The sequence below is a fragment of the Atractosteus spatula genome, chromosome 8 (genome assembly GCF_055471065.1).
Source record: "Atractosteus spatula isolate fAtrSpa1 chromosome 8, fAtrSpa1.hap1, whole genome shotgun sequence".
Taxonomy (NCBI): Eukaryota; Metazoa; Chordata; class Actinopteri; order Semionotiformes; family Lepisosteidae; genus Atractosteus; species Atractosteus spatula.
In genome coordinates this window covers 25,445,512-25,469,394 of record NC_142713.1, presented here as the reverse complement: position 1 = coordinate 25,469,394, position 23,883 = coordinate 25,445,512, and the positions used below count along the sequence as shown (strand labels likewise).

The 23,883-nt window shown below is 37.8% G+C and overlaps 1 protein-coding gene across 3 annotated transcripts in view; it reads left to right on the top strand.

Annotated features, from left to right (window-relative positions):
• Window positions 1-23,883, top strand: part of nav3 (neuron navigator 3) — a 205,588-nt gene that overhangs the window by 147,652 nt on the left and 34,053 nt on the right. For all 3 annotated transcript variants that reach the window (XM_088923320.1, XM_088923319.1, XM_088923318.1), the window contains 11 exons: window positions 2,657-2,795; window positions 3,939-4,218; window positions 5,317-6,016; window positions 8,641-9,129; window positions 10,851-10,892; window positions 13,344-13,504; window positions 13,757-13,948; window positions 14,949-15,001; window positions 18,490-18,513; window positions 19,542-19,565; window positions 19,844-19,921. In XM_088923320.1, coding sequence (XP_088779446.1) covers window positions 2,657-2,795; window positions 3,939-4,218; window positions 5,317-6,016; window positions 8,641-9,129; window positions 10,851-10,892; window positions 13,344-13,504; window positions 13,757-13,948; window positions 14,949-15,001; window positions 18,490-18,513; window positions 19,542-19,565; window positions 19,844-19,921 — 2,182 coding nt within the window. The remainder of the gene's footprint in view (window positions 1-2,656; window positions 2,796-3,938; window positions 4,219-5,316; window positions 6,017-8,640; window positions 9,130-10,850; window positions 10,893-13,343; window positions 13,505-13,756; window positions 13,949-14,948; window positions 15,002-18,489; window positions 18,514-19,541; window positions 19,566-19,843; window positions 19,922-23,883) is intronic.

Below are 23,883 nucleotides of genomic sequence, written 5' to 3'. Positions count from 1 at the left end.
TCAACATATAGGGTATTCACAGGCAGCAATTTCTAATCTGGCAAGGTGTCACAGCCAAACTCAGTCAGTCACCGATAGGCCAAGATCTGGGAGACCACAAGTCAAGACAGATTGCCAAATCCCTCAAGCGAGTGAGAGGGATAGTCTGAACAGGAATGTCTTTTGGTACAGTACTCCATTACACTAAATTGATCAAGTCCTGGAACCTCATCTGCTATTCTTTCTGTTGGCCCAAGTGTATGTGACTACATTCTTGCAGGACAAGGTAGATCCTCATGCTACAAGTATTTCAACGGCTTTCTTCCAAAATGAGAATGTGACAGTTGTGATATGGGTGCTCTATTTAATGTAACCTTAGCCCAATTGAACTTTTGTGTGGGTTAGAATTAATGTGGCTTCTAATGCTCAGAAGACCAGTGAACAGGCACGTGTCACCTAGGCTGTACAGGAGGAATGGGACAGAATCCTCCAAGTCAGCTTCTGCAACCTTTTGCAAAGCATGTGTGGCAGATGTACAGCTTGTATTGCTCCCAGCAGTGGCCACACATGGTACAGTAGTCTGCCATTTATGACAGATGTTATAATCAGAATAATTAATATACCTTTATTTTGTCTGTTTAATAAAATGTCAGTTAATCTGGTAAATTTTAAACAAGTTGTAAGTGTGAATTGCCTTTTGATGCTCAGTATAATTCACCTTAAAAGCAAATGTATTTTGTCAGTATAAAATACTTCAGTATTGCAGTGGACAGTATTCAGTATTATGGTAAATCATTTTTTTAAATAAAAAATAGCCTGGAATGCCTTTCCACGTTAAATTAAATTAAAGAGGTTAAATGTAGTATTAAATAGATCACACATGGAAAAGAATTAATACTTACTGTAAATCTGTAATTATTGCTGTGTGGCTCAAATTTGCATTCGAAGATTGGTTTGCAAGGTTTGGGGAATATAAAGTAAAGACATGGTTTAGCATGTTGATGACACATTACTCCTCAGAGAGCACAAGGTAATTAGTGAAACAAACATGTATCACCATAAGTAATGATGCTACTAAACAAGTTACTGCATTTATCCAGTACTCTGTTTACTCTTTGTTTACCAAATCACAGAGAAACATTTTTTTTCCATTTCTCTTTTTTTCTGATTTATTGTCTGCTTTTCGTGGCAGATCTTCTCTTGCTTTGAATGCTCAGCTTTCTACCAAACTGCAAAAAGCAGCTGAATAGAGTGGAAGATTGTTCCAAGTAACAGACTGAAAGCAATATAATTTGTATGTCAGTTAACATCTCACCCTTGTGTTAAGGTAGCTTGGAAGCACTGAATGCAAAATAAAAAAACAAGACAAAGAAACAAGCCAGGTGTGAATCCAGCTAGATTTTCAAGTAGGGTGTCATGGTGCAGAAACAGAAAATTTAGGTGAACATTACATAGGATCCTGCTGATGGGAAGATGGGAGAATAATGCAGTATGAAACGCTGGGCTTGGTTGGGTTTTCTTTCCATTCCTCTACATTATCAGTTATGATGGATATTTCACTGGAGCATAATCCTTCATAGCCCAAATTGACATTTTATTGCAGGGAGGCCAACCCTTCCATGACACCATTAAAAGTTAAAGAACACTGTCAAATCCCCTCAGATGTTAATTAAGGGTGAAGCCACACAGTCTGGATGGCTCTCTGTCTCTCACTGGAGTGTTCTTCAGGGCTGGGTCTGTTGATATAGCAACCACATTAATGTGATGTGTGTGTGTATGCGTGTGCATGTGTGGAAAGAAATGTTGACTGCTAATATGCATGAGATTGCTATCACATTAACATACAGAGTGAATGTCATGTCTCAAGGAGTAAATGTCACAGAAAAAATGAATATATTAATAAAGAAACACACCTTTTCACTATTTCTTTTTGTCTTTTTATATCTACAGTATATCTGTTTCACAATGCTCTATCATGATAATAAAAAAATTAAATTAATTAAAGGTTCTTTATAATTCTCTCATGTTTAATGATTTTTTAGTTATTGCTACATAATAGTAATTATCATGTCAGTTATAGGCATAGTCATTCCTTTTTAAAAAGAAAGAGCTTCATTTTAATATTCAGATGAATCAGCAGTGAGAGACTAGCATCAAACTGTGTCCACGCTGAAGACAGAGACAGTGAGCAGTCAATAAATGTAAAAAAAAAAATTAAAACATAATAAATAGCTCTGAGGAAGACTGAAGAGGCATGCACTGATTGAAAGTCAATGGAGTTGGTGCAGAAATTGAGGTTAGGAGCAGATGCAGAATGTGCAGAACCGATTAAATTAAGTTGCTGCCAAAACCTCAGAAAGCTGTGCAGTGTAATTTCTTGCTGTCCTTACAGCTGAACCTCTTTAATTAAAATAAATGAGAACTTTAAGTTTAGCTTATGCTTGGCATATTGCGGAAGACTTTAACAGATGTTGACCGTAGTGATGACAGCTTTGCCAACAGCAGTGCACATGACCTCTGACGCTGCCGTAGGTCCTGCAGCTGAGCAATAGCCAGGCCGAGTGGGAAGAGAGGTGATAAGGCAGACCCAAAGCAGAGTGGTCGTGCCTTATGAAGCGGACTCCTTCTAAAGTTAAAAATCTGCCCTGATGAAAGTTTGACCTTCCTTCTCTTCTAGCTGGGATGATAGTAGCTCTGTTAGCAGCGGACTCAGCGACACTCTGGACAATATCAGCACAGATGATCTGAACACCACCTCATCCGTCAGCTCGTACTCCAATATCGCCGCTTCTTCCCGGAAGAGCAAGGGCGCCCAGGTATTGTGTCTTTCCTGATGACCTGCTTTTTTATGTACAGTATGTGCATAGTTTAGGGTAATCTAATTCACTGTCAGAGGAGGCAAGTATTGTTGAACAGTTCAGGAAGAGGTAAGAAGAAGCTATAAACAGAACATAGTGAGAAACCCATCTGACTTGTAAGCATGTGGGTCATACAGTATAACTTAAAAAAATCTATTGCCTACAGACAGAAGTACTGAGCACAACACCACTGATCTGTAGAGTGTAATATTTCTGGTTTACAAGATTATTGAGTTATCTATAACCATTTTTTCACTTTTTAAATTCAGTGATGAAAAGAAAAAAAAATACTTGAGCACGTCTGACAGCATTCCTGCTCAAGTTTGCATTGGAAGATTGGTTTGCAAAGTTTGGGGAAGATAAAGTAAAGACATGGTTTAGCATGTTGATCACACATTGCTGCTCAGAGAGCACAAGGTAATTAGGGAAACAAACATGTATCACCATAAGTAATGATGCTACTAAACAAGTTACTGTATTTATCCAGTACTCTGTTTACTTTTTTTTTGCGAAATCACTGAGAAACATTTTTTTCTGTTTCTAATTTATTGTCTGCTTTTCATGGCATGTCTGACAGCATTCCTGGAGCTTATTTTTTATGGGGAGAGTTCTCTACAAGTGTCAGACTGATACTATATTATAGATTTGGCATAAATTAATGTTCAACAAAGCCTGATGGGAATCAAGCAGTGTGGCAGGTATTGTAAGTAATAAGGAAGAAGCCTTGCAGGTCCTAATGGCTCTGTTGCTGATAATGGTTTAGATGTGTATTTTTTGCAATGTGCAACAAGATTCATTTTCCTTACCTTGTCTCAGGACATTTAAATTGCTACCGCAGTCTGGAATTTAAATCCTGTATTTTGAGTAGTGTAGCTGTGGAAGATACAGTATGTTCACTTTTATAAGAAAGGAGGCCATTAGATGCATGCATCATAGGGACACAATGGCATCCCATATTTTGTTAAAATTGTTTCATTTGTTTCTGCACTAAGTGAAATATTACAGAATAGGTGAATGATTTGACAGCAGATAATGATGAAAAATGAATATTATTTCACAAACGATAGTAATTTGAGGTTTTTTATTGTTTCCATTTTTCAGTTGAAGACAGATGCAGAGAAACATCCCGTGCCAGACAATGACGGTGCGTGGGGCAGACCAGACGATCTGAAGAAAGCAGATGAGGAGTTTGATGGCAGCATGGATTCGAGTGGCAAGTGGAAGGGCATGTCATCTGGGCAGTATGAAGAAACAGACAAAAGCGGACAAAAGACAGGCCTGCCAGTCTCTCAGAACGGCTCCTGGAGAAGAGGAATGACAGCTCAGGTTGGGATAACACCGCCCCGAACCAAGGCCACAAGTGGGACTCTCAAAACACCTGGTAAGCCTTTCACTGTCTGATGCATGAGTGTTTTAGAAATGGCGATGTACATTCCTATATATTTTCCTTTAGTGTCATTCTCCTGCAGTTATTTGCAACAGTCTTTGATTCACTTGTATCATCGCCATGCTTAGGTGGCATGGTGGCGTAGTGGTTAGCATTGCTGCCTTGTAGCTCTAGGCCTTTGGTTCATTTCCTGTGTTGCTAACTGTGTGAAATTTGTACATTCTCCCCATGTTTGAATGGGTTTCATACGGGTGCCCTGTTTTTTTTCCCACAGTCTAAAGACATACTGCTAAGTTAATTTACTTCTAGGACAACTGGCACCTGGTGTCAGTGTGTGTGTGTGCCTTGCTATGGATGGATAAAGTGGTTAGAAAATGGATGGGTGGAAGTAAAATAAAAATCAAGTGTTTCTTGAAAAGAGTAGGGGTGTAACCCCGGTGTCCTGGCCAAATTTCCTATAGGCCCTTACCATGGCTTCCTAATAATCCCCATCTAAGAATTGGCTTCATTACTCTGCTCTCCTCCCCATTGAGAGCTGATGTATAGTGAGCGTTCTGGAGCACTATGGCTGCTGTCGCATCACCCAGGTGGATGCTGCACATTGGTGGTGGTGGAGGGGAGTCCCCATTACCTGTAAAGTGCTTTGAGTGGAGTGTCCAGAAAAGCGCTATATAAGTGTAAGCAATTATTACAATTGATATTATTATAACATTCATTGCTGGCACTAGTCATATTCACAAAGTATGCTTTTGAGGGTGGGGTTAGGGATTACTTGAACTGACCGGCAATCTAAAGACCTTGTATTGTAAAAAAACAGTTAGAAAATAGATGGATGGATCACCATGCTTGATTGATACCAGTAGCAGAAATCTTACCCAAAAAGCACAAATTATTGGGATGGTGTTTTTGAGCTGCTAAGACCAATAGAAGATTTCTGAAAAATCTATAAAAAGTAACATGGTATTTTGTCTTTCCCTTAATTAATCAAGAAATATGTCCATAGGGTTGTTTTATTTTACATAGACTGTTTTATTAAATGAAGAAAAACAGAGTTATAGAGTATTTTGTCAGACAATGTCTTATGTATTGCAGGCAAAACAGATGATGCCAAGGCTTCGGAAAAAGGAAAAGTTACCTCCAAGAGTACTGGCATTCAGCGCTCTCCCTCTGATGCTGGTAAAAGCAGTGGAGATGAAGGAAAGAAGCCACCATCAGGCATTGCCCGGCCTCCTACAACTGGATCATTTGGTTTTAAGAAAGTGGGCAGTGGGTCAGGAACTCTGATCACAGCAAGTGGGGCCACAGTCACCAGTGGCTCTGCCACTCTTGGGAAAATTCCCAAGTCTTCTGCCATTTCTGGGAAGGGGAACGGAGGACGCAAAACTAGCCTAGATGGCTCTCAAAACCAGGATGACGGTGTGTTGCTTGTCAGTTCCAAAGTCCCCTTGCAGTACCGTAGCCTGCCCCGGCCAGCAAAGTCCAGCACCAGTGGGATAGTCAGCAGGAGTGGGCACAGGTCCAGTTCCAGCAGCATTGACTCCAATGTCAGCAGCAAGTCAGCTGGGACCCCTACCAGTAACAAGCGCAGGGACACTGGCAAGATGGGGTCAGGGCGCTCCAGCCCCATCACGGTCAACCAGACTGACAAGGAGAAAGAGAAAGTGACTGTATCTGATTCTGAGAGCGTTTCTCTGTCCAGCTCTCCCAAATCTAGCCCCACATCTAGTGGCCAATCCGGATTGAGACAGCCAGGCTCTAAATATCCGGACATTGCATCCCCTACCTTCCGCAGGTAAGACTTTCACTGAATTTCTCTTTGATAATACGGTGAAGCCCAGGAATCTATTCAGTTTTTCCATTTTTTTTATTTCTTTATACAGCTAAAAAAACTTATATTTAACCCTAGCTCTTTCATGACACGACCAAGGTCTTTGTCTATCATACTGTTTATTTTTTAATGTCAAAGAGAGTACTAAAATTACAAAGTTGTGAGTTGCCTTTGCTCGTTATGTTATGAAATCTTTAACTCAGTTAAAGAGTTTCATGTAGAATAGGGCCGATAAGTGACTGGGGAATCTGTCAGCTACACTTCTCCATGGTAAATGTTGTGTCTTGAATCCTATATTCCAGTATTTGTGAAAACCTTAGATAGATCACAATTGTCTACCTTAACTATCGGCAATAATTGTCTGCTAAAGACAATACATCTTGAGTTAATAATTCTGAGGCATTTATTTTTTGTGTTTATTTTATAGCATATAAACTAGGCCCATTTTCTTAGGCAGACTGTTGAGATTTGTATGTAAATCTAAATGTAAAGTTTCAGTTTTATGTGAGGGTGTTTTCCCTGCTGTTAGGCTTCACCTAGGTTAGGCATTTTTACCTCTAATTCTACATTACTCTGTTTATGCAGAGCCCAGAGTGACAAAGATGATAATGCCCCCCAGTGTTTATTTTAAGGAACTACAGTAGATGGGATGCATTTACACAATTTTACTGAAAATTATCACACGCAGGATGTAAAATATCACAAAAGTATCTGTGACATTTCATACCACTGCCATTAACATATGGTATTTATGATCGTGTATGTGCAATTTGGAATTGAAATAAGTTACAGAATGGTTTTAAATATATTTTCTACAGTGCTGATTGCAATTCTTTATAAACACGCAGTACAGTATGTAGCAAACACTTCATAAAAAAGAAAACAAACTTGTCTAAAACAAACAAAAACAATGGCAGAAGAAAATAATCTGGCATTCAGGTCATGCTAGCTGACTGTTTGGGTGTGATTAAACCCGACAAGGTGAAAGCTATTTCATGTGTAAATCACTGGCTCATTAGCTCATTGAGTTTACAGACAAGCTCTGACACCTCGAGAATTGGGTTTGCCATGCTCCTGTTACAGTGTCTGTTTGTCTGCTCTGTAAATTCTCGTGAGACCATTTCCTCGTATATTAATCTATCCCTGATCTTGTGTTAGATGAATTACTGTCCTAAACAATTAGTCAGTATTGGTTGCCAATGAAATCTGTATTCATATACTGTACATATGGTTTATTGTCATAAAGAAGACAATCACCTGAGAGCTAAAATTAGTTAAGTCTGGCCTCAGATCTCTAAAATGGATAAGATACAGGGAAGCACATTGGCATGTCAGTGAGTATTGTGGCCTGAAACCTCTTGGGTTCTGGATTCAAATCTAGCTTTGTATGAAACTTCTTTATGAAGTATACTCCTTATATCAATATGCTTTCTCTGTGTGGTGCAGTTTTCTCCTATAGACAAGCTTTCCACATTAATTGGTACAGTATCTCTAAATTGTGTCACACTCATGTGTGAGTAAGTGTGTGTGTACCCTGCAGTAAACTAGCATCCAGGGTGTAGTTCCACCTTGTACCCTGTGCCTGCCAGGATAGACTCTGGCTCACCATGAGTAGCTTATGAAAATAGGTAGATAGATAAGAAATACTATGTAGCATTCAAGCTTTTATTAGAGTGACTAATTCTAGGTTAATCCTTTCCCTGAAGTGATCTTGAAGGAGAATCAGCATAAACCTACTTAAAAGTAATGGAATTTGGCTGAACTCTGTGCTATTGCTTGACAGAACATTAGGTGTGATTAATTGGATAGGTCTGCTTTTAAGAATTTTTTAATGCATTAAGCAATACCATACAATGTACAAAACAGCTATAGTCAAACTTTCATTACTGCAGTAGAATCATTGACTCTTTGATTAAAACAATTTAAGAGAAAGCTCTCTTCTCTGTATTGTGGAAGCCTTTCATATCTTGTAAACTTTGACCTACTGTAGTCATTGTGAAAACACTTGATTATATCATACAATGATTCAGACAAGAGATGTCTAATTTATCACCAATGATTTGAGCTTTTCCTATGATACGCACTCTTCTAATATCTCTGCCTTCTATCTTACAATAATCACATGTTGGATTAAGCATTTGGAGTACATCAATATTCTCAATTTACTGAATGCTAAAGATAGACTTTACATTGAGAACTACCAAGGCCTTTCAGTAAAATGGAAAAAAGTGTCTAAATAATGCCTAGAGGAAAAAAAAACAATGCAAAAAAGGTTTTTCTTCATGTTTCAAATATGATTTTCAGTGGAATACATCAGCACATGGTTTTATATTTAATCAACAATTATTTGAAACACAACTCCCACATTTATCACTGTATTCTGAAGCCATTCTGAAGCTGGATATGGCTTTGTTTAAGATATTCAAATTCTGATTAAGATACTGTATAAGACAGCATCTTGCGAACAGAAATGAAATGTGGAGAGCTTTTATGATTTAGGCAGTGTGAAGAACATTCTGGAAATGATTGGTCATATATACCGTATATTTTAGAATGACTCATTTTGTTTTCCCTGGCCTTTCCCTCAGATTGTTCGGCAACAAAGCAAGCGGAAAACCGAGCTCTCCAGCCAACCCGGAATCCGTGAAGAACTCCCCAGCGATCGGCAGCCCTCACGCCACGCTGGCACGGCAGGGCAGCCTGGAATCTCCATCGTCGGGCACAGGCAGCATGGGCAGCACTGGGGGTCAGAGCGGGGGGAGCAGCCCCCTCTACAGCAAGGGTCCTGATCTTGCCACCGATGTCATCAGTCTCAGCCAGTCTTTGGCTTCAAGCCCAGCCTCTGTCCACTCCCTGACCTCCGGAGGTAAGCAGTGGCCTACCAACCTCAGCAGCTCCTCAGCCGGCAGCAAGGACACCCTGAGCTACCAGTCCCTGACCAGCCTCCACACCAGCTCAGAGTCCATCGACCTTCCTGTCAGTCACCACGGCTCTCTGACCGGCCTCACCACTGCGCCCAAAGAGGTTCACAGCCTGCTGATGAGGACCGGCAGTGTCAAATCTACACTTTCAGAAAGGTAAGATTGCACTCCCCAACAAGATTATAGAGCAAAAGCACCATTGGGGGTACAAGTTTTAATTCAGCCGTTTTTTGAGAAATTCATCAAAATGTTGCGATGACCTGATGTGTCATTGTCGATCATTGTTACTGTTGTTAATTCTAAGAATCAAGTAGAGCAGGGATACAAGTAGTTTTCTTTAGGCACAGGTAAATCCAGGGAAATAACTTATTTCCATAGAGATACTGTCCTGTTGTTGGGCAAACAAGCTATAGTGTCAGTATTCCCATCCATTTCAGGAAAATGAGCATTAAAATTTCCTTAGCAGCTCAGCCCATAGAGGTGCAGCAACTCAGAGTACCCCAGTTGACAGCACACACTAAGCCACCTGCAAGTAGGGATGTCAGGGTGTCCTTGGATTCACATGTACCTCAACCTTGCTAATACGACACGTGCAACATGAACCACTTTGGCCATGCAGAGTGCAGAATATCCAGGTACCTAGCAGCTAAGATTTTATTCTGGTTAAAAGGGTATCTGAACAGCTCATTTTAGGAACACCAGTGGAAGTTTACATGAAAAACAAAAAAGTGTGTACTTTATTCTGTATTGCCTTGGCTCTTTATTCCTTTGCAACACATATTACAGCATAAAATAGACAAGTTTTTGTAACACTTGTGCAATTGTTAGACTGTTAAAAGATGTGGTCTCTAAGTAACATTCAGTTACTTTATATTTAAATTAAAGGCTAAAATGATATTCTTAATAGTTTTGTCATTGTAATTAGCAATGAGCCAGTTCCTACCAGGTTACTGATCAATTTTCTATTCCTCTGTTACAGATTATAAAGGATTTATAAATAGACATGGTTGCCCCTAAATGTCAAACTGAATTCCTGGAGGGACTTATGTCTTCTATTTTATGTTCCCAAGCTCTTAGTTACATAGTGACTCTAATTATTTTATTAACTGCATAATTGTAATATTTTAATTCTGACTCTGAAAATTCTGAAAACAAAGAGTTTTATAGGCAACTGTTCTTTTTCATGAAGTGAGTGTTTTGAGGTATGCTCTGTAAAAGATCTTAAGTGACATCCTGTATGTGACTAAGTATAAAAAATAATTTGTTTTTTTGACAACTCAGGTTGAAACAGAAACTAGAATACACTAAGCCCTCCAGGAATTGTGTTTGATATCCCTGTTCTAAATTAAAGTGCTACCAAAATTAGAATCCAAAAAGCACATTGTGTTTTTTCTAACTAATCCTTCAATGGGAAGAAAGCATTTCTGTATCTCCTTTAAAGTCAAGTGCTCATCCCAACGGCCTTGGCAGAAGAATGTTTTTAGTAATTTGTGGTAATAAAAGTAGTAAAAATATATAGGAAACTGTGCAATACAATTACAATGATTGCCGTTTGAGAATATTAGAGTGTTATAACAACTACCACTTAGGTTTGTAATGTGATTAGAAAACAGCAGAGTGAATAATATTGAAACATGTTATTGTGAAAACTGTAACCTTTTACAAGAGCACGTGATTGATTTTCATTTAATTTACTTTTATGAGTCTCTGAAATGTGCAGTCCATAATGTATGCTCTTCGGGGTCTTTTTACATTATATTTTATGTAGCAAAGAAGGTTGTAAATGTCACTAAACTTATTTCTGTGAGCGATTTAGCTGAAGACCAGTTATGTTTGAAGGTCTCTGTGTTATAATAACTTTTCCTTTTATTCAACAGCATGCATCTTGACAGAAACACACTCCCCAAAAAAGGATTAAGGTACAATTAACCTTTCCTATATAACATCTTCTACAATATTATATAATTCATGTGTACTTCTACGATATCATATATTGTACAGTAGCTCATGCATTGTTGTTTTACTTTTGGTGAACAAAGTTTGGTTGCTTACAAAAAATTAAGATTTGAGGAAAAGTAGCCACTTTATTTTTGTATTTAACCTTTAGAATCAACACAATCACCACAATGAATCTTTGACACTGCTTGTCCTGCAAAAAGATGCTTATCTCATCCATGACTATAGAAAGAAACTGTAACGAACAGTTCTTTCCGGACCCTATGCGGGCGACACAATCCAAAGAAGTGGGGAAACACTGGGAAAACGTCATGCAGGAATACGGGGCTGAAAACAGGGGGGCGTGTCCGAAGTGCGCTGGTGCACGGGGGAGGTGTGGCCGAGGCAAACAATCCAAGAGAGTAATCCTTAGAGGGTATCCAGAAACACAAGAGTAAGTCCAAAGCCAGGAGATCCATCAAAACAAGGAATTAAAAACCATGAACCGGGTCGGAACCGGCGGACTAGGAACAGGAACAGAGGTAAAACCTTAAAGGGACCAGGCGCTTCCAGGTCCCGGACTCGCATGGTGCGGAAACCAGATGCAGAGCCAGGATGAGCGTCAGCGCCTGGCTTTTAAGGTGGGCTGGGTAAAAGGGATCAGGTGCACAGAATGAAGTCTAAAGTGAAAGGGCTGGAGCACCCTTAAGGAGGGGGGACTATAATCGTGACAGAAACAGAGAACAGAAGATTTTGCTGGGACAATCCCTAGCTCTCAGACAGACATATAACATGGAGGTGCAGACTTGAGGAAGGATGAGTTGATACTGCTCATGATGAGGAGAACTGCTCATGTCCCGACTGATGTGGATTTTCATTGCCCTCCAAAATTAAAAAAAGAAATAAAATTGTATTTTGTTATCAACATATCAATGGCTCATACTGTAGGTGCTTTCTGCCTCAGTAGGTAATAGTAGACCCCATACTGTATATAAACATTATCCACCTCTGGCATAAAGTTATTTATGTGGATTCTTCAATCAATGACCTTCAAATAATTTCTTCTGTAACCATTGTTTGCAACAGGATGCAAAGATTTGAAAAGAGGCAGACTGTAAGTGCTGAATCAAAGTGTTAAGATTGCTTTTATAGTGTCAGAAATTAGTGAAAAAAAGCAATACTTATAGCAGGCTTACTCCCTTGAGATCAATTGACATGATGTCTAGCCTCATTAAGAAGCAACAGTTCGTTCAGACCAGAATGTGTTGTGCGTACCTGAATTATGTTTTCCTGATTGCTGTCTCATTCATTATGGTATTCTGGCTGGAGTTGTTCCTGATGGATCAAATTGAAGAAATAAATTATAGCATGTCTGTGGAACAACAATGTTCCTTTATCATCTTGAACAAAATGCTGAAAATTGTTTAAAATGACAAAAGATTGCCATTGGTTTTCTGGTGTGTTTTTAGTACAGCGTTTGTGTGTACTTGTATTTATTTAGTGAGGCAGATCTTTCCATTTAAAGAAATGATTGGTCACCAACCGATTGAAATTGTTATCCTTCACTTTTACAAAAGGTAATTCCTTGAATAGATGTAGTTCAAAGCTTTTGTTTTTTCTGCTAGTACAAAGAAGTACAACAAAAGTCCAACAACACAGCTGAAATCAGAAAAAAACAGTACCACAGAATTTACTTAGATTTTATTCCAATAAGCAGAAGAATACCCAGAATTATGTTTAATCTTTCCTATAGTTTGTTCTTTTCTGTATAAGTATTTACCATATATCATTTCATTCATAAAACATCATATTCTACAATTAATTTAACAATTAAACTAAATTTAACAATTAACCTTAATGAACAAATAATGAATAAAAAGCAGAACAAACCTGGTAATAAATGATTTTATTATGAAAATAATAATTTAGAAATTTGCCAAAACATTTTTCCCTTGAGCTCCAAAGTATACAGGATGAAGCCTTTCTGACAATGCAATCTTTCACCGACACACCAAGTATTTCATGTGAGAAATGTTAAGAGTCTGAATGAGGCTTTCTTTCTGGAGAAGTGCAAGATCAAGTATTCACTGTTGACACAAGGGAAATATAAACAAGTTTTTCTTTCAGAAAAAAAAGAAGATAAAAATATTAAAACTGACAGCCTTGTGTTCCATTATCTTGAAAGGAGGCACACAAGGCTGCAGAAATAGAAATATCTTGCTTATGCACTTACAGGATTAAGCATGAATACATTCTCGAAAGGGCTTAACTGAAGTGATAAGGGTGCCCCCAGCTATCAGCCATTAAATAGAGAGCAGTCTCCATATTTGTGTGAGAGAGGGTTTGTGTGTACTGTGTGTGTCCACCCACTAGCGTACGTACAGTATGTGTGAGTGGAAGAGAGCCTTGATTACAGTGTTGCCTACCTTCTGTAGGTATCCGCCATCTTCTCGGCAGACCTCTCAGGAGGAGGGGAAGGAGTGGCTCCGTTCTCACTCCACGGGGGGCCTGCAGGACACCGGCAGTCAGTCCCCACTTGCCTCCCCTTCTGGGACCTCCAGCTCAGCAGCTTGCAAATACCACTACTCCAACCTGGGTGGGTCTCTCCATCATCTTTACATTCACTACATTAAGATCACCTTTTAAGTCTCAATGCAACTATTCCTCCTTCTGTGTTGAATGCGTCACATCTTGAACAGTTACAGTACAGTATTGACACCGTTAGTTCATATAATGCTTTACATTTAGTTTCACCTCACCATTCTTCACGTTTCAACTTAAATCTTGTGTCTCATATGTATCCTGGGCGTTTTTTAAAGTTTTTAATGATTTCTAATCTGTCATTTAGTGAGCCCCACAAACCTGTCACAGTTCAACCTCCCCGGACCAAGTATGAGCCGCTCGAACAGTATTCCTGCCCAGGACTCGGCCTTTGACCTGTACGGAGAGTCCCATATCCTGTGTGGCAGTGCCACCTCTCTTGAGGAGCGGCCTCGTGGCATGAGCCGCTCTGAGTCCTTCAGGGACAGCACGGAGGAAGGTAAGCAGGTGGACTGGAGCACATCGATGTTCTTTATCATTTATAAATGTAGTGAAATGAATTGTAGTATCATGTATAAATGTAGTGAAGTCCACTACCAAGTAGTTGGTGACCAAGTAGGGATAAGATTGTCATCTTCATGACATGGCAAAGACATATCTTATGTGGAACTAAAACCTGAAAATAATTATGGCATTTTTTAGATTCATTTGGTGGCAGTCACAGAGAAATTCTTTTTCATTTCATTTTAATGTACATTTTAATATAAAGTGTAAAAATAACGGAGGGATGGATGGATGAACATCACGTACATTCAAGGCCATGGATAGCGCTTGTGACTTATAAAAGACTCAGGAAAACCTCAATTATAGTTCTTTAAATTCGTAGAAATACACACAGTGCCTGGCAAAGGTCTGAGTATTCGGGAATACTTTTGTGAGGGCATAAACATATACTGTATGTATATATGGAGGCGGTGCGGTGGCTCTGTGGCTAAGGATCTGCGCCTGTGGCTAGAAGGTTGCTGGTTTGTATCCCGCGGCCAGCAGAGGAATCCTCCTCCATTGGGCCCCTGAGCAAGGCCCTTAACCCCAACTGCTCCAGGGGTGCCATATAAATGTCTGACCCTGCGCTCTGACCCCAAGCTTCTCTCCCTGTCTGTGTGTCTCATGGAGAGCAAGCTGGGGAATGCAAAAAGACAAATTCCTAATGCAAGAAATTGTATATGGCCAATAAATGTCCTTATCTTATATCTGTAGCCGCAACACTTATCCCTCTGTAACTCTTATTCAGGATGACATTTATATATGTTACAGATGCAGTATCTTCTGTAGACATATATAGATATAAGTATCTGAGTACAGAGTAGTAGTGGAGACTGTCAGGAACTTTTCTGATGTTTAGAATTGTAGGACAATACAGGTGATATGAAATTTCCTTTGATATTTCTGTTTAAAAATTCTACAGAAAAAGGTATGATCAAGTTTCTTATTTTTTGCAGTCCATGGGTCCTCACTATCACTGGTTTCCAGTACATCTTCTCTGTACTCCGCAGTGAGTATCACTCTGAGCTGCTCTTCAAGGAAATACATTTTTAGAGGAAAGAGGCACATTCTAGCAAACAACTATCAGTTTAATATACTGTACATCGCAGCATAGTATGTCAGTGTCTTGTGAATTGTTTTAATGTGTTTTCCTCAATTAAAAAAAACTTCAAAATAACAAATTAAAAGTGTTTTCCTTTCTGAACAATATTCCCAATTTAAATATAACATAGAGTGATTATCAAAGGGCTATTTCTACCATCATCAATTACATTTTACCCATAATGTAGAAGTCTTAACACTATATTTTTACAGATTATTGAAAAATGGTAAGGGATAACAAATTGTGTCATTATTATTTCACAATTTCCTGTGCTAATTGTTTACATGCTGTGTAACCTGTCTTGAACAAGTCTTGAACATAGGTTCAAAATGGTTTAGTTTTAGTAGGGCTTTTTTTTTCAGAAATACTGCACTATCATATTTCAGTTTGGGCTTCTTTAAAAGAGGTTTGTGTAAACAGTCTTAAAGGCCTTAGTGATACACAGCACAGAGGCTCATACGGGTGTAGTCATTTAGTCTCACTAGCAAGAGAACATGAGCTAGGGACAGTTTACCTCCTGCCAGCACTTCACTGAGTGGTAAACAGTGAAACAACTCTGACTCTTCACTCGTACAGTAAGTTGGTATTAACATACAGTAGTATTAAGATTATTTTCAAAAGCCCTTCCATGTTCCCTGAGCCTTGTATCAATTTCATGGTTATTGATTGTTCAGTTGCAGCTCCTACCTGTTTGACACTGTAATTTAGCTTCAATTATAAGCAATTCTGTAGTAGAAGGATGTGGCTAATGTGGTTCATTCATGTTTCACTTATATATTCCCAGTGCAAGAGAATTCTGAGCTTGTTATAATAAATGTGCACAAAGTTTCTACTGGAAGGATAATACTGTATATTATATTCTCATTCTATGGGTCACTTAACCTGAGAATGAAGGTAAAGTCTACTTCTAGTGGCGAAATCACTCGTTCGTAATCACTTAAATGTACAACAAATTAAAAGTAATGAATTTGTTATGATTACCAATTGTATTTATTATCTGTTTCATTATCTCATTCATTATCAACAGCTAGGGAGATTTGCTCTTTTTGACAATACAAGTGATCTGTTCAGAATCAGTTTTAATTTTAAAAGATCCATACTTTAAAATTGAGCAGCGGAATTCATTAGGCTTGTGATCAATGGATCTTTGTTTTTAATGAATCAAGTGTTTAACAAGTTAAAGACTTTCATATTTGTTGAAAACTAAAAATTCCTGTCTACCAGAACATTTATCTTGACTTTTTAAATGTTAAAAAATAAAATATTTTCTTCACCCATAAAACACCCATCCCATGTCACCCTCAGTGATGCCTCCCTCAAGGTTTCGACTGAAGGACCCCTATTATCATGGACAAATCATGTTGGTTTAATTTGTTGAGCTATTAAAAGTAATTCAGGCTGCTTATTTTCTTATTTAATCATGTTTTAGGCTACTTTGATTTTTATAAATGCCAAGATCATTAGTACTATTAGTACATTAGTCTTATAGATGTGAAATAGTATGAATTACTTCCCAGTCTCTGGACTCAGGAGAAATTGCAGTATTTATCCGCACAGTTTAATTTTCACAGCTGGTCAAACCACATACAGTAGAATAAAATATAAGAGTGAGTGAAGCTGCTCATTTGTAGTACAGTATGTGGAAAAGTTGAAAATTTGAGGGAAACTTGCAACATTTTTAGTAGTGTGTGAAAGAATAGTGAGATAAATTATAGTTTTGAAAGAAGGCCTTATGTTTTAGGAAAACAAAATTAATAATTTTCTTGTTAAGGGATACGTATTAGTGCTTACCAGGATAGGCTGCTCTGCAATTGTGATTTGTATGAAGTTAGGTGAATGGGTGGTATACTTGACATACAGTACCGTACAAGTAGTGTGCAATCTATATTTATGTAGATTATAAATTTGCATTTCTAACAAAAGACATGTTAACATAAACACTTAGACCAGTGCGACAGTAGTGTTACTATAATTTAGCCTGATCTGGTCAGGTTTCAGAAGTTAAGAAAGCTTTGGACTTGTTTCTGCTGGGATAGGAGATCTTCAAGGAAAGAGCGTACACAGTCCTACTGTAAGTGTTTCTAGTGGACCAGAAGCAAGAACTACTCAATCTCTGCCAAAACTTTCAAAAATCAATGCCTAAGTATGGTGACTAAGAACATTGTGCTATACAGTAGGAAGTGCTCTCCTTTGGTTAAGATCTTAAACCAAGATCATTGGGTCATTAATAATCCCATGGAATTGTTTTCTATTAACCCTGATAGCCTGACTAAATTCTGCCCTGGGCTTGGACATCTGACCTATTTTAAAGTTCCTCCTTAATTAAGTTGGTGAAACAATTTCGCACGTCTCATCCAGTGGGCAATGCTCTTCAGTAATTGATACAGTAGGTCTTCGCTTAAAAAGTGCTGTATTAATAATTACCAACATTCAGTGAAGATACTTGAAGGTATTAATTAATTTGAGCGGTGCTGAGTGCCTTCTTCATGATGTAGTATATATAATAAAAAGGAACATGTGTACAAACCATGTTTTCCCTAGTATCACAATGTCGGTTTTAAGGAAGTCGCAACATCCAGATAAAATGAAATTATTACTTCAAGGTCATTCAGCTCTGTTTGTAGCAGTGGGCACTGTCTGTTACCCTAAGTTTTTTTTTTTATCATGTACTGTAGATCAATTCTTGGATTCCTCTTTCCACAACTAAGTACACTAAAATCTCAGTATTCTTAAGAGTTTGATACCTTGAAGTATTTGCAAATGTGGGACTTAATACCTTATGAAGAAAATACTGTAGGTTATGGTGAAAAAAGCTTTTCTGTAGTCAGCAGTTGCTAAAGATGAAGAAATCCAAGTGGGTGCCTGCATTTGTGCTCATATTGTGCAGTCCGCAAATAGGCAAATTTGGTCCTTGAATGCAGAAATAGTGGTCACTAAACATTTTGCATGAATAGGTGAAACTGCAAATATTAGAACCCGTGAAAATTGAGGTTTTAATGTTTGCTGATGATGGCATGATTCTATTAGATTCCATACTGGGATGCCTTCTGCCTCCCAGGTGCTCCAGTTTACTCTTCCTTCCAAAGACATGCTGGGTAGACTAATTGGCATTTCTAAGTTGTCCTTGTCAGTGTGTGTGTGTCCTGCTCTAGACTCATCCAGGGTGCACTCCATGCTTTCATTGTTGGCTCTGGGTTGCCATGGCTCTGGACAGAAATAAGTGCCTTTCTGATAAATGTGTGGTTGACTTTTTGGGATGACAGGATTTGTTGCTTGGTTGTGTTATACACACCTGTTTTTGCCTTACAATGGTTTCTTTTCTTTACACTTCTAATTACTTGAGTTGAATTGTCACAAATATGAATTCACATGTTACTTATTTCCCTTCATTGTAGGCTGAAGAAAAGGCTCATTCAGAGGTAAGAAAATATATACACATACAGTACTGTATACTGTATATAACAACTTAACTTAGGAACAAATCAGTCTTCCGGCACACGAGTTTATTAAAATTGAATTTAAAAAAACTGAATGTTTATTAAAACTAAGACCTGTTAAAATTTCAACAACCCACTAGCCCACAGCAAATGCCATATCCAGTACTTTGTGCTGACGTTATACCTCTATGATAGGCATACAGCATGCTTTTACCTATCTGGAACCCTCTATAATGTACAAATTTGTAATGGTATTAGGGATGCAGTTTCAATGTAATCCAGTCTAAAATTACTTTGCAAAACTTCTTTCCATTTTGAATTCCAGATTTACTGAAACATTACACTTTTTTATTTCTTAAAAATAAAATATTTCTTCAGTCTCTAAATTGCAAGAGATTATAAAGCCTGTGGATTTTAATTCCACAAATATCAATGACCACTTTAAACAAAACAACTTTTAAAATCATTGATCAAAATCACAGCTGGATTACACTAGATCAAATTTCTTTTTGATGAGCAGTGTACAGTGCTGCTTGCTAAATTATAGTTTACTACTGAAAAATTCACCTAGCAAAACTGTTTAACCCTATGTTGCATTGCTTTTAACACTGAATCATAAATTAATCACTTTGATTATGTTGTTTATTTCCAAACAGCATTTTAACCATTTTTGCTATAATATGATTAGTGTTCAATTTGAAATTACGCTTGAACTGGACACACCCTTTCCACTATATATAGAGGTGTAATCTTTCATTATTTGGAATTTCTTTATGTATAAATACTTGTAAACATACAGCATGAAAGAAAGTAAAGGGGAAAGCTGGTATTTGTTTAGTTGGTATTATTATATTATTGTGTGCAATTTTTTAACCATTTTGACAGATTATGAAGTTATGTAATGAAAACAGAATTATTTCTTTGCTTGCCTTGACTAATTTTCACAGTTTTTGCTGTTTGGAACTGTAGCATGCAACATAGAGTTAATTTTATTCTTTTTTTTTGTTAAGGTCCAAACCATCCAAAATGTTACGGTAATCTACCATTTACATTTAAGCTTTGTCACTGTCTTTAATTCTGTAATTTAATTATATTTCTATTTATATTGAGTGCTGAACCTGTGGCACGCATACTTTTTTAAAACTTTCTAGAATGGAAAGCGAAGGACTCAGATCTATACAGCATTGTTTACTGTAAAAGTTTCCTCTGGATTTTTAAAATAATTTCTTCTAAGAAAGTACTGTACATTTCACTTTGCTGTGTATAAAAAGACTAAGCCAGAGACATACAATTTTCTCTTGTGTGCTCACAGCAAATTAGAAAACTGCGAAGAGAACTTGATGCCTCCCAGGAAAAGGTTGCTACTTTGACGTCACAGCTGTCTGCCAACGTAAGTAAAGTGACTGATTGGATCTACTATTCATATTTGTAATAGAAATTATGCTTTCTAAAAAACTGCCAATATACAGAAAAAGTGCATAGTATATAAACTTAAGTATTCAACCTCTTGTAAATTACTGCGTATTGTAGTTTAGGGCTGTTTTTATATTATTGTGTGCAATAGATATTACTCTACAAATCTATTGTTTTTTTTTAATGAAAACAGGATTTTGAATGTCCTGATCAATTATTTTGTGTCCTTTTGTGTAGTGCCTGCACACCTGATTTACAGATCAAATTGGCTAATTGTACAAATGTTAAGAATGCCAAAGATGTTCTGCCTTTGTCATCTGTGACAAATTTTGCACACAGGTGGGCAGAAATGTTAACTTAGACGGATAAAGATATGCTACTGTGAGACAAGAATTAGTCACACAAACCTCTCCAACAATCAGAGTTTTGAAGTGACTTGAAGCCAAGTTTGGAAGACCGAAATGGCTCCTTCCCTTCTGAATTTTGAAGCACATTTCATCAGTTGTCTGCCTGTGAGGAGGGTGATCAAAAGGAGAGACTAAGACATTCTTTATCGTAGTGATCTCTTTAATCACCATGTTCCACAGTTAAGAATGTATCTGTCAAGGAAATGCAGAGCTGTAGAGTTAGGCGAAGTGAAGATGAGCTCACATTCCTTTTTAAGAACTGTCCCTGTGATTTTGTTTGTAGATTAAAATAGTAATTATTTTTTGTAGAAAGTTAGTTTCTCTTGAAGCACAATGCTACTGTATGGCTAGATAACACTTTTCAGAAGAAACTTACAAATGTATAACATACTGCATGCCTATTTCTTTGACTAAAAAAGTAGACATGAGTCTAGTTATAAGTTGTATATAGTATGTTATAAGTTATAAGTAGACATGAGTCTAGTTATAAGTTGTATGCCTTAAATACAACCTTATTTTAATTGCATGATAGGGTGTTTGAATTTTTAACAGTGAAATGCCCACTGCCAGTCAACTTCATTTCCCGCTACTCTTTCATGCTCTGATACCAGCAAAGATTAAATGAAAACAGCCTGAAAGTGTCCTTCTCATACTGTTGTCCCACAGCACAAAGTGTGAATATCCACTCTAATCTCATCCGACTAATGCGCAAGTTGCAATCATGCTGGACCTTGAATAATACTGAGTCATGATATGGCCATTGTAGACGTGCAGCATATACTGTAGAGTAAGCTGGGACCTATGTGTGCAGGTCTTTGATGATGTCCAGGTACTGTTTATTGTAAGACATTGTGTGTAAAAGCGACTCCTCAGCTACTCCCTCAGAAATTAATAATCTTGTTGTTGGATTGTTACACTTGATTCAGTAGGCGTAGGGGTCTAAAGGTGCATCCTAGCGATGCGCAGATGGATCGGGCGGACTCGAGTTTAAAAAAAAAAGATTTTAGATCAGGTCAGGTGGGTGCGGGTTCATTTCTCACAACGGCGGGTGGGTGCGGGGGAAAAAAAAGCCGGCCCGTGCATCACTAGTGCATCCCCTCTTCTGGGAGTTATAGTGGAGTACAGTGAACAGCGGATCCCTTGAAGACCCAGCTGATTTTGTGGTGCAGTTTTCCTGCTGGGAACATTCCAGGAGCCATGTACTCTTGGTCTTTTATTGAGCCGTGTATAACAGGAAATGTCAACACAGGTTAAGTCTCCCATGATTGGAGATATTGAGCATAATTCGTCTGTCTGCTGCATCCACAGGTGGTGCATATCCGAAGTGCTTCTGATAAGTGGGTCTGATAAGTCTGACCACTTTATGCATCAGTCAGTGCAACAGAAATAAAACACATGAATCTGTATTGCTTTCATGTGTGTACTTATTGCATTGGGAAATGCAAACTCTCGCTGCCTTGCAGTTCCTCGCCATGTTGGTGTTCTTTTATTTTTTGTTGCTCTTCAGTCTCAGGGGATAATATGGAATGCAAAAATGGGATGTGAGCTCTATTATTTTCTACAGATGCATTACAGGTCCTTGTACTTCATACTCAAACATGTTACAGTAAGCACTGCATAATTATGATAGTCAAACAAATTTTGTTGTTGTACCTTTTAAACTTTGGGTATTGTCAAATTTTCTTAGTTCAGTTGGTCATGAAAGTAACATTGACTTTCATTTTTTTTAACTTGTGAAGTAGCACTTTTCATTTCCAATAAAAAAGAAGTGCCTACAGCAGTTTATGATTCTCAATATAATAATTTACTTGAAATGCTGCATATTCTAACAATAAGTCTTTTATTTAAAATAACAAGCATAGTAATATGGAATTTATCATTATGCTTGTGTTTTAAATTCTGGTAAGAACAATGTAAACCATTGTTCTAACAAGAACCATTGAACCAATGTACAGTCATTTAACAGGGCACTACACTACTACTACATGAGACCAGTACAGCCTGTATGAGTGAATTCCAGCATCTGGAATTCTTCAGTTGGGAAATGGCAATAAAAGTAAACTCACGCCTCATTGATGGAGGTACAGTAGAAAATGCTGTCTCAGGCAACATTCAAAAATTATCCCTTAAAATCTCTATTGGGTTTATGAAATATTCATGGGACATACAGTATGGATATCTTCAGTGTCATGCACTACCAACTAGAAAGATACCTCCTGGCAGGAAAGAAGTCCTGTAAAATGGGTTGAAGATTATTACTCAATACAAAATAAGGGATTTGGACAATAGAATGTCTTTTTGCTGAAGTTTTTCACAACATAACACAACTGCAGAACCCTTTGCTGTTGAAACCAAGCACCCCAGGCTGTAGAGTTCTTTAAGTTGGTGCAGCAGGGTATTCCTTGATTCATCTGACCATACCATTTCTCCAATGCTTGGTAGTCCTTGGTATTGCCTACAGTATGTTCTTCGCACCATTGGAGTTGTACACATACAGTACATTGCCAGGTGTAATGAGCAGTTTGTTCACTGCAACCTGACAAAGGAATCCCACTACGTGTGTTCAAGGTGGTCTGTGTTTGATTAAATTTGCAGTCAATTGAGCTGCTGTTGCTTATTTTGTTTTTAACTTTCTAATAGGTTTCCCTTCAGCCAGTTTTCTAATATTTTCAGGTTTCAGTAGGTTAGAACAGTTTATAATTATCTACATCAGGAACAGATAATTAACACTGCATATTAATGCTGCTAATCAAAACGTTTACAGTAAGTGTATAAAGCCTAATTTTCCTACTCCATTTCATCTACCAATCTCAATACTGGTACCGGTACATTCATTGCTTAAAATAATGAAGCTAATATGTGTTGATCAATGTAATGGGAAAACAAAATTTAAAATGTTTATGCTGAAAGGTATGCAATGTTTTTTTATCACTGCAAGTTCACCTTAAAGGAAAAGGAAAGGAATTGAGAGAATACAGACTTTGTCTTAAGCATTTAGAGGTAAAAGGAGCAGATGATTTTCTAATTGTAAAATTAAATTATTTTGAAATACACTTCAATGTTCAAATGCTATAAGGCTATTTCAATGTCAATAATGGACCTTAGTAAACTAATTCAGGATCTTTTGTCAGTGTTTTATAACCTTGAGTTTTTTCTTTTACCTGGTCTTTTAAAACACCAGAAAAGGTGATATCTGAATAACACCTTTTAGTTTAAGGTGTCCTTGGTTATATCAGCTTCCAGTGTTAGTTACTGAACTCCTGTTTCAGGACAAGAATAAGAAGCAGTTGTCAGCCTTTAAGCTACATTTGAATTGAGGCCAAAGCATTTTTGTTCAAATAAACCTATCAGTACAAAGGCCATTCACAGAGGTGTATACTTCTAGTTGTGCAATGTCCAGGATTTCCTTTTACTTACCTTTTGTGTTTTTTATTTTTTGTGCAAAGAAATGGCCTAGCAGAAAAAAAAAGCTGCCAGCAGAAATGAGATTGTATTTTGCCTGATGCAGGCTTACATTCCATCTGTTATTACA